General features: G+C 52.1%; 1 protein-coding gene across 1 annotated transcript; it reads left to right on the top strand.

The window, feature by feature from the left end:
- Positions 1 to 4,624: 4,624 nt before the first annotated feature.
- LOC309796179 (uncharacterized protein CXorf49 homolog) lies at positions 4,625 to 7,281 on the top strand (the record flags this gene model as incomplete). Its single annotated transcript, XM_082609236.1, has 3 exons — positions 4,625 to 5,866; positions 6,516 to 6,672; positions 6,755 to 7,281. The coding sequence occupies 3 exons, from the start codon at positions 4,625 to 4,627 to the stop codon at positions 7,279 to 7,281; spliced, it is 1,926 nt and encodes a 641-aa protein (XP_082465362.1).
- Between the last annotated feature and the right edge of the window lie 4,102 nt (positions 7,282 to 11,383).

Genomic DNA, 11,383 nt, shown 5'->3' with positions numbered 1-11,383 from the left:
AATAGAATGTGGTATACCCATACCATGGAATATTATTTGGCAATAAAAATGAATGAAGTACTGATACATGCTACAACATGGGTGAACCTTGAAAACATTATATTAAGTGAAAGAAGCCAGACAAAATGTACTATATATTGTGTGATTCCATTTATACAAAATTTACTAAATAGGCAAATCATAGAGACAGAAAGTAGTTTATTACTTGCCTATAGGGCTGGGGGTAGGTTGGGGGGGTTCAGGGTGTTGGGTAAGGGATATAGGGTGTCTTCTTGGGCTAACAGAAATATCCTAAAATTGATTGTGATAGATGCACAACTGTGAATATACAAAAAGCCATTGAATAAGGCATTTTATTTTTTAATTCATTTTTATTGCAAAAACACATAATAGGAAACCTACCTTATTAACAATTTTTTTAGTGTACAGTGTTGTTAACTATATGAACATTGTTGTAATCAGATCTCCGGAATTCTTCATCTTGCATGACTGCAAATCTATACTCATTGAACAACAACTCCCCATTTCCCCCTCCCCCAAGCCCTTGGCAACCAGGATTCTACTTTCTGCTTCTACGAGTTTGACTACTTTAGGTACCCCATATAAGTGGAAACATGCAGTATTTGTCCTTTGTGATTGGCTTACTTCACTTAGTATAATATCCTCAAAGTTCATCCATACTACAGCATATAGCAAGATTTCCTTCTTTTTAAAGGCTGAATAATATTCTGTTATATGTATACATTATATATACCACCCTTTATCCATTCACCTGTTGATAGATATTTAGGTTGTCTTCACCTCTTGGCTATTGTGAATAATGGTACAATGAACATGGGAGTGCAATAATCTATGCAAGATCCTGATTTCAATTATTTTGTAATGTAAATGTAAATATACGGAAGTGAGAATGCTGGATCATATGGGAGTTCTAGTTTTATTTTTTTAGGAACTTCCATACTGTTTTCCATGGTGGGTGCACGATTTTACACTCCCACCAGCAATCCACAAGGGATTCATTTTCTTCACTACCTTGCCAACACTTGCTATTTTAAGTTTTTTTTTTTAATACTGGCCATGTTAACAGTTGTGAGGTGATAACTCATTGTGGTTTTGAATTGCATTTCCCTGTTGACTAGTGATGTTGAGCATTTTTCTTATACCTGTAGGTCATTTATGTGTCTTCTTTGGAGAAATATCTAATCAATTCCTTGGTCCATTTTTAAATTGTGTTATTTGGGTTTTGTCTGTTTCTTTGTTTTTGAAAGCATAAGCCACAGACTGGGAAACAATATTTGCAAAGCACACATGTTAAAAAACTTGTATCCGAAAGAGATAAAGAACATTCGATATTCAGTAATGAGAAATCAAACAACACAATAAACAATGAGCAAAAAAAAATCGAACTGACATTTTGCTTACTGGATGGTCAGTAAACTATTGAGAAGATGTTTGACCTCATTAGTCATTAGGGAAATAACTAAAGCCAGAATGAAATACGACAACATAGCTATAAGCATGGCTGAAATAAAAACAAAATACAGACAATAACAAGTGCTAGACAGACTGAGGAACAGCTAGAACTCTCCTGCATTGTTGGTGAGAATGCAAAAAATGGTATAGACTCTCTGGAAACAGTAAAAAATACACTAACGATTCAATCCAGCAAGTTAACTCCTAGATATTTACCCAAGAGAAATGAAAACTTATATTCACAAAAAATCTGTATGCAAATGTTCATGGCACTTTTCTTAGATGCTTGGGTGACTGCACACTGGCACTGGACACAGACATATCTAGGACTACTGGACACAGTTTCTGAGCTGACATTGATCCCGGAAGCCCAAAGTGTCATAATGGGGTCCCATTAGAGAGGGGCTTATGAGGTTCTGGCAGTAAAAGGAGTTGGGGATAGAGATCAGTTCACGGTGAGCTGACTGGGTCCCTGGACAAACACAGTGGTCATTTCTCCAGTCCCCAAGCTGATAATTCTAAGTGATACACTTGGCAGTTGGAGCAATGACCTACACATTGGGTCATTGGTCTGTGGAGTAAGAGCTATCACGGTGGGGAAAGCCAAGAGGAACCTCTGACACTGGCTCCCACCCCAGGCCAAGAATGTAAGTCAAAACCAGTATTGGATCCTGGTAAGCGTAGGGGGTTAAAGCAGAGATTAGTGACATCATTGGAGACATATGCGATGTATGGGAAGAGGAGGTAGGAGAGCCACAGGGACGAAGAGAGTGGAGAAGGTGAGAAGAAGTTCTAGGAGTCTCTCTATGGGGGAGGGAGGAAGGGAATGGAAATGGTGAGAGGGAAGATGGAGGCTTCCACTGGATCCACTGGTAATGTTTCATAGGATGCTGGTGGAAGCAGGAGATTTTGCTATATCCTTCCTTATCCATTTTAACATATTTGAAATAGCACACCATGCCTTAAAAAGTCACTGGGAGAAGTGGAAGAGGGCGGTATCCACAAACAGGCAGGTACCATCGGGGGCAGGCTCAAGGAGGAGAATTGCAGATTTACAGTGCACCAAATCTCCCCTGCTCTGTAACTTCTCCAGCATGGCCAGCTTCTCAGGTGCAGAAACTCAGGCCCAGAAAACTGGGCCTTTGAGTTCCATAGGCAAGAGGGGTTCAGACACGCCAGGACTCTCCAGGAGGTCAGCCAGAGCAGGATGCAGGAGAGAGAGGTGACTGAAGACAGAGGAGTATGAACGGGTAAGAGCAGAAGGAAGGTATGGGAGGAATGGAGGGGTGTCAGAGTAGGAGATGGGTGGCAGACAAGGGAAATTCTGACACCCAAGGGCCGTATAGAAACCAAGTGAGGGACCCCTACCCAGACATCAGTACTGCTCAGCTCAGGGAAGCTGAGAACTGACAGTTCCAAGAAAAATTGAGAGACACCTGGCTATCCACACCCACTGCCATCACAACTGGTAGGCCTTGGATGTGCATACATAAAAACTTTAAAACATACTTCTACATATACTAAAGTAAATTCTCATATATTACATAGGATTGACTGGTGTGTGTGTGTGTGTGCCCACGCACGCAAGTGATTTAACTTACAAATGTGAATCCAAAGTCATCGGTCTGCAACTTGCAGTTTGAAGTCAGGAGGATGCTTTCAGAAGCTGTGAGAATGGCCTGATGCATTCCGTTGGACTGCCACGCTTTATGCTACTGGATGCTAAGCCACGTTGCATTCATCCATTTCCTTACTGATGGGAATTTGGAGTGTTCCCAGTTTTTCCCAACACCAACACCCTTGTGCATGGGCTCCTGTACACTACAGGTACCAGCGTGTCTAGGGAAGAAGTACCAGGCGGGGGACTTGCCAGAACATAGAGGAAATACCTATTTTTTTTTTCCTTTTTAAGATCTTGGGCTCAAAGCAAGGACTCTGGAGTCAGATTGATTGGTTTCAACCCTGCCGCTGATCCCCACGAGCCGAATGACCTTGGGCCAGTGGCTGAACCTCTCAGTGCCTGTTTGCTCACCGGTAAGAGGCCAGTAATAGCTGGTACTAGAGTTCTAGGCGTGTCATGTGGATGCATTACTATTTATGCCCAGCGCTTAGAAGAGTGCCAGGCGCAGAGTCCCTGCTGGCACTAAGTTGCTTTCAATGGATTCTGCCAAATTACCTCCCAAATGGGTCTCTTGCACCACCGCCACAGGGGTTTGCTCCTCACCTCTCCCACCCTCGGAATGGTTAAGCTCTTTGAAGGTTGTCAACCTAGTGTGTGAAACCCGATTCGTGGTTTTAGTTCACATCTCCAGGATCAGCGGTGGCGAGCATCTTTTGGGGTGTAACTGGCCACTGCGATTTCCTCTTCTTTGAATTTGCCTCAGAGAGGGGGAAGGGCTGATGGAGCGAGACCAACCCCAATCTGTCCGCCAACCCCAGTCTGTCCGCTCAACCCGCCTGCCAATAACGTTTGCTGAGCCACATTTGATGCAGCAGTTGAGACAGAGACCATACAGAATGAAAATACAATCCCTTTGCTCTCTGGCCGACCCCTGATCACTGACTGTGGGACTCCTATGCCCATTCTCCTGTTGGGTCGTAAGGCTTGCGGTGGAAGGGAGACTGGCAAATGCTTTCGGCGCGTGCTAGGCGTCCAGTGCCTCCATCTTGACATTTCATCCTCACCACCCCTGGAGCCTGGCGCCCTCACTCCCCTATCCCCTGTATAGATGGGAAACGGAGGCTCAGAGCTGTGACTCTAACCGGAAAGGGGAGGCGGGACGGGAGGAGGCGGGCCGAGAGACTTGACAGAGGGAGGCACTCCCACCATCCCCTTCACCAGCCAACTGCTCGGACCGCCCACGGGCTTGGGGGCAAAGCAGAGGCCCTCGACCCCATTGGTTAGGCCTCAAGGGGACAGGAGAAAAAGGCGCCCGCTGGTTGGCGGGGGCCGGACCAATGAGGTGGCCGCGGCATGGGCGTGGGAGGCGCGCTGAAAGTCGCGCAGCGTGTCGTCTGAGGCGAGCTCGTGCGCGGCGCCTGAGGTGGTTGACGCTGCTCACTGAGCGCCGCCCGCCTCGTCTGCCGTGATGGCGACCGCGACTCGGGCCATCAACTGTCGCCCCGGTTCCGCGGCCGCCCGGGTCGCGACATGAGCTCCCCAGATGAGGTGTCTGTGTGGGGAACGGGTTTCGGCCCAGAGGGCGGGGAGCGAGCCGGCGTCCGCCCGGCGGGCCGCGCAGTTCCGCGGGGACCCGACCGCGGCCCCGAGCCCAGGAAGCCGCCGAGCGGCGGTGGCGGGAGCGGCTGCCCGGATCCCAAGGGCTTCCAGTCAGAGCGGGAGATGCTAGAAGCGGGAGGGCCGGTGCTGTGTGGCCGCGAAGGCCGACCTGGCTCCCCGGCTGACGACATGAGGGACCTCCTGGACCTGGCCGAGGAGTCTGCGGCGGGCACCACGCAGCAGCTGTACGACTGGGACGTGCTGGGCTTCTGCAGATACCCGTTGGCGGAGCGCTGCGCCTCCTTCGAAGTGTCCGCCGGCCTCGAGGCGGGTCCCGGCGGTCCAGGAGCGACCGCCCAGAGCTGTGGGGAAGCGCCACCGGCTCTGGCCGGCCCTCTCCACCTCGGTGGGCCTGAAGCGGGCCAGGCCTGGGGGAAGTCTAAGAGAGCCACTATGCATAGGTTGAACGTGGCTGCGGATCGCCAGCGCTTCTCCGAGGAAGCCCTGGGCCTGCTGCTATCCGACTCCGAGTCCTCAGATGAGTTCAGTGACACAGAGCTGATGACGGTGAGTACTTACCCCGGAGGAGGAGGCCAGGCCGAGCCCAGCAGACCCGAGGATCCCGGGGACACTCCCAGTCACTCGAATTTCCAAGTCAGGGAGAATTTCCTTCACGTGACAGGCTCTTCCCTGTCCTCGGCTCTGCGAGGACTCTCTTCGGTTGTGGAAAGGCAGGGCGTGGGAGAGCAGGGCATCTCTTCCCCTAAGAAAATGCAGAGCGTGCTCTGGGGGAACGGGGGCAGCAAGCCCAGCTACCCGGGAGCTGCTGCTGCTGCTGCTACGGCAGGTGGCCTGCCGCAGGTCACTCCTAGGAAGAAGGGGACCCAGGAGAAGAAATCCCTCGGGGGAGCCTCCACACTTGCCCTGGGGAAAAACTTCCCTTCCTGGGGGCAGCGAATCTGGGCACCTCCGCTGGAACCGGCCACCTTCCCCCCAGTCTCTGGTATTCCGCTGCTTGGGAGATCCAAGAGGTATACCTTGGTCCCTTCCGGAACCAAACAGGCCAAGCACACCAGCGCTGGGAAGAAATCGGTGGTCACGTGGACAAGGGAGTCTGAGGCTGTGGCGGGAGAAGATAAGGACCCAAATAGAGACCCAGTCCCAAAGGGCCAAGTGAGTAGGCCAGGCTCCTCCTGTCTCCCCACTCTTCCCCGCCCCCACCGCACCCAGAGCACACGTCTTCACCCATGCTGCCTCTGTCCACCCCTCAGGGGTCGTCATTGGGTGCCCCTCGGTCACTGGGTCATTATGATGCCTGATCGGGCTCCTTTTACTAGGGACAAACAGTAAGGTAGCGCTTCGGGTGTGCTGGGCCTGGTTCTGCACCCTTGGCCTGTTTCCAGCGTCCTCTGAGAGACTGGGGCTGGGATGGAAGGGAGGGTTGGTAGCTGAATTGGGTCGGGGGATCCCTTAAAAGCTTCCCCGAAAAGCCTGAGTATTCAGACTCACCAGCTTCCTGAATCCTATCTCCTAGGTGTTCCCCAGACCTTCCTTGCAGGGACCCTGGGCTTACTCAGTGCCCCACTGTTGTCCCTAGATCAGCTCTGCCTGCTGGCCTGGGGCTGACGGAGGGAGAAAGTGCTAACGAGATCAGCCTTTCAATTCCCTTCCCAATTCCCTGCCTCACCCCGGCCCAAATCACACAACTCACTCTCTCTCTCTCTCTCTCTCTCTCTCTCCCTCTCTCTCTCTCTCTCTCTCACACACACACACACACACACACACTTCCTTAGTCCAAATCGGTGAAAAATTTTTGTTTCAGCTGCCAGCTCACAGGCCAGGGACATCTTATCCGCGCATGCATCGTGGAAAAGGCAGCAGTGGCGAGGTCGAAACCAGAGGCCCCCAAGATCCAGGAAAGTCAGAGCCCTTGGCCCTGAACCAGGGAGAAGTCATGCCCAGGGGTCCTGCCCCCTCAGGTGAGTGTCGTGGGTTTGATAGGAGGGGAGGGGAGGGGGTGGAGGGCAGAAAGCTCTGTCTCTGTCTCTGTTGGGGGCACAGCCTTTGTCTCAGGCAGCTTCTCCCACAGGAGACGGGGTGCTGGCAGGGCTGGCCTTGAGCCACATCATCCTGTGTGTGGGGTTTGTGCGGTGGGGCTGATCGGTGGCAGTGCCACAAACAGCTCCTCCGGGTGTAGCCTTACAGGGGAACAGCCTTTTCTGTTAAGTCCTTTTCGCCCATATTGCTCTCCCACGTGCTGGCTGTGGCTGCAGCTCTGGGAGGGGCGAATCCAGAGCCACATAGCTTGGGGACCACAATGGCGAAATGGCTGCCCCCGGGTAACAGCGGAGGCAGGCCCAGAGAGAAGGTTCGGGCTTCTGGGCAGAGCAGGGGCAGCTGGTCGCCAGCAGAGGGTGGTGCCGCCTCACCTCACGGTAGACCCCACTTGGCCCTTTCCACCTCACTGGGAGCCTGGGAAGCTGGATTGTGTGTCCTTTCCCTCTCAGGTGACTGGGAGCCACTGGACCATCCCCCAAGACCGGAAACGCCGCAGCAGCCACTGGGAATGCCGGGCTGTCCTTGGGTAATGCTTCCTCTGGCTCCTGGAAATGCAGGCCCAAACTCGAGGGTGGGATCTGGGTCCAAGTTCAGCTGACATGTGTGGGGCCACCCCTCCCCTGCCGCCATCACGTACCCCATGGAGGGAGCCCACCTGCTTTCCACTGAGGAGCCCTTGCCATTCTAGCCACCCGGCTTTGGGGTGCAGGGCCCGGTGGAGAGGAGAAGGTGGAGGAGAGAGGAGGCCAGATTATACTAATCATTTCCTCCTGTGTCTGCTGGCCTAGTGTCTCGTGCTACAGAGAGAAGTAGACGACCTTAAGAAGAAACTTGGTATGAGGAACCAGGGACAGAGAGCGGTGTCTTAGTTCAGAACCCGGGTGGGCACCTGGGGTGGAGCTGGGCTGCAGGTGCAGTCGGCCTCGCAGGGACCAGCATCACTGTGGGGAGGAGAACCTAGCAGGCCTGGCCCTGGAGCCGGCTGTGCATGTACAACTGGGCGTGTGTACAAGTAGCAAAGTACTGTCTGGACTGCATGCACACTTTGCCAACCAGACCCGTCCTAGGGAATCTCCTTCTGATAGGACTTTTAGAGATGCCTCGTTGATTTTCCCTTGAACTGCTGCTTGGTGTGGCTTCTAAGGTTCTTGTTGGATTGTTTGTGTGTGTGACGAGATCTGACTGGTTGTGGCACGGCCCACAGCATCAGAGCTGCTGGCACACTTTGTTTCCCTTTAGGAACCAGTTCCACATTCAATTTGGGTGGTGGGGAGTGATCTGGCCCAGAGCTCTTTGCATCGGGTCTGGAGGGGGTTTCAGGTTTCAGGGCTAGGCGGTTCCTCACGGGGATAGGGGGACGGGCTTCCATATCCCTCTCTCTGGAGTGCCTACTAATGCCTGTCCCTGTTGCAGACACCATGAAGGACATGGCTCTCAGGATCCTGACACTTTGAAGTGAGTGTTACACACACCGTACCCCTTCCCACAGTCCTGGCTGTTGAGCAGGGCTGGGGGCTGGCCCTGGCTTGAGGCTCTTCCCTGACTCTGCTGTTTTACAGGTTGAGCCCAGCGTCTTCCTGCAGGAGGGGCAGCTGGTATCTTTGGAGCCCGGGAGCTGTGGCCAAGCTCGTTCCCTCCTGTTCTGCCTCAGCTAGGGCTTCCTCTACCCTTGTTTTGCCCCCTCCCCAGTTTCACAGCAGTTTCGAAATAAAGTACCTCTCATATTATGTGTTCTGCCTTCTCTCTGGAGGGGTAGGGGTCGGGTTAGGGGGCCGGGGCACGGCACTGCTCCACAGCAGAGCCTTTTCCAGAACAGTATCTTTCACATCCTGTGGTGGGGACTCTGGAGCAGCCTCTGCTACCATCCCTGCAGTCAAGTCAGTGGAGTGCCCCAGGTCTGGGTCCTGTGTGTGCTCTCCCTGGCCACATTGACACGTCATCCCTTGCCCCCGAAGGCCCTCTTCTAATTCTCTCCAAACCACCCTTTTCCTTTGGGGTCTGGTGGTTCCCATTCATCTCTGCCATTACCCCTCCCCATCAGCAGGAACTCATGACCCCCTTCCAGAGCTCCAATCTGGAAGCATTCACATCCTCCCTGCCCTAGCCAGCTGACCACTCTCCTCCAGCCTGGTCGTCTCTATACCCTTGAGTGGAAATTGGCCTGTCAGGTTCTATGGCAAGTGTGGTTAGTAGGTCTGTGTTCTTGCATGGTCCCTGTCTATTAATACTCTTCCACCAGCCCCATGACACAGATTTTCCTGGAAATTATATTTCTGTGTCCCAGCTCAGTCTCCCAGACTGCCTCTTTAGGACACACGAGATTGAGTCTGAGCTCCATGTTCAATTTCCTCCTCACTGGAGGTTGGGGAGCACTTCCTTCCCTCAGCTGGGACCCAGGGCTGTACTAGCCTGAGACTCAGAGGGACAGATCTGTGTTTGAGTGAGGCAATTCTGCCTGGCAGCCTTCCCAAAAGACCGGTATTTTACTACACAAAAGGGGGTATGATGGTAAATAGGACATTCAATGTTGGTGACTGTGTGTCCCTGTGTGTGAATAAAAGTAATCGGGGATAATCTCCCTTGAGGGAGGAAGATGTGATTCAGGGAGTAAAGAGAGTAGAGGCTGGTCCAGGTTCTGTAAGGCATTGAATGAGCAAAAGCAAGGGTCAGATCTGTTTTCTTCAAGGGTTGTCATTAAATTCCCAAAGCATAGGCGGGGGAGGATGCAGAAGTCACCAAACCCCACGACAGGGTGTCGGGATGCTCGAAATGTTGGATTCGCTGGAGGAGGCTCTCGATCCTACTCTGTGATCCTATGATGGCTGACAACTACTGTGTGTGTGTGTGGATGGAATGAGATTGGGAAGAGTGGCTCCTCAGAGTAGCTCATCTTAGAATCAGGGGACCCATATATGAGACCACCCAACATGAGCTACCCGGGACAGGGGCAGGATGTGCTCAGTGAGGATGGGAAGTAAGGAGTGACTGCACCTGGACACCGGGGAGCACTTGGGTCCACCCTTCCCCCATATTCTTACCCTGACTCGCTTCCAGAATCCATGGCATGAGCTCAGGTGGACAGACCACATGTGGGATGGGACAGTCACAGACCTCAGGGTCAGAAGAGAACGTTCGTGGGACTTAATCCTTCCACTCAAACCCCTCCCTAGGGAAGGTGGGCTTGACTGCTTAGTTTACAGCTTTGAGCCTGAACCTGATTCAGTGGTTTTTGCTTGGTGGTGTAGCACATCTCGCTGTTGTCTGAGTGAGTAAGTTTGGCAGAGACTTTCCAGCTGAAGTTTCTGCCCACCGAGACGTGCATGTAACTTGTGCCTGGGAGAAGTCCAGCACCAGCATGAGCACCGCCTCTCGGCAGAGGGGGTCACAGGGCTGTTGTCTCCAGGGTGAGGAAATAGAGAAGCTTGTTGAAAGGGAGGTGACATGGGAGGGCGTGACCTCAACCCCTGGTGATTCATTTTCCCTGCCTCCCTTCCCTCCACTGAGCATATGATCTCTCTGTTCCGTGTTCTGACCAACCACTGCAGAAAAATGTTGCTGGAAACCTGTATATCAGACGCTGTGGCTTGGCCCTGAGCTTTCCAGTTCCAGAGGGAAATAGTGGCAGGTCATACATCTGGGCCCCCGTGGGTAGGAGGAGGTCAGAACCCCACCCTCATTCAGTTCACCCCATTTGCCTTTCCCCTCAATCCCCTTCTCCAGCCTGGGAGACAGTGGCGGCTGGCCTGGAGAGCCCTAGGCCCCATCCTGCCTGCTTCTGCTCCCTTCCCAATTACTGGGAAGTTACCCCCTCCCCACCCCACCCACTCCACACCAGCACCAGCCCAACCACAGGCCAACTGCTCTCTCTGGACTCTTTGGGAGAACTGACACAAACAAGGAAGGTAGGTGTAGGTGAGCCCTGGAGAGGGAGCTGTGTGTGGTGGGCAGAGTAGTCATGCCCAAAGTTGTCCAAATCCTAATTCCTGCTTATATGTTACTTTGCATGGCAACGGGGGGTTAAGCTTGCAGATGCAATAAATGTTGCTACTCAGCTGAATTAAGGTGGGGAGACTCTCACCTGCATTGGCCGGGTCCGGCCAGGCACATTGGGGCTGCCTGGGTTGCCATGTGGACTGTGCCTGCATGATTCCAGTGCATGGCATTCAAATGACTGCAGTGTGCTTCGTGCCTCCTGTGCTTGTGTAGTGTTGAAGTCCTGATAAGTACCACTCAGACACAGGTGGAGGCCAGGCCGCTAGTTTTGGATCCTCCTTTGTCCAATCCCCTCTCTTGTCCTTTTGATGCACCCTCCAGCCTGACTTTTACAGTAATCATTCACTTTCTTTTAAAGGTTTTACAATTGCTCTCTAATAAAATAACCCTTCCAAAGATATAAAAGACAAATTACATTGAATTAAATATAAATCAAACACACCACACATATGTACATTGTAGAGACCATAAGCCCTCAATTAGACAAATAATTATTAACTGATCACTCCATGTAACTATACTCAGTTGATGGAGAGTTACATTGCCCATCCAGAAGTCCCCTATGTATCCCTTTCTGTGAAGGAATCCAAATGGATAAATCTACATACTGCCTGATTCCATTTATTTCACATTCTTGAG

This window comes from Mesoplodon mirus (genome assembly GCF_964341445.2).
Source record: "Mesoplodon mirus genome assembly, chromosome: X".
In the NCBI taxonomy this organism is placed as follows: Eukaryota; Metazoa; Chordata; class Mammalia; order Artiodactyla; family Ziphiidae; genus Mesoplodon; species Mesoplodon mirus.
Note: the sequence above shows the minus strand (reverse complement) of the source record. Positions and strands in the feature narration are given on the sequence as shown.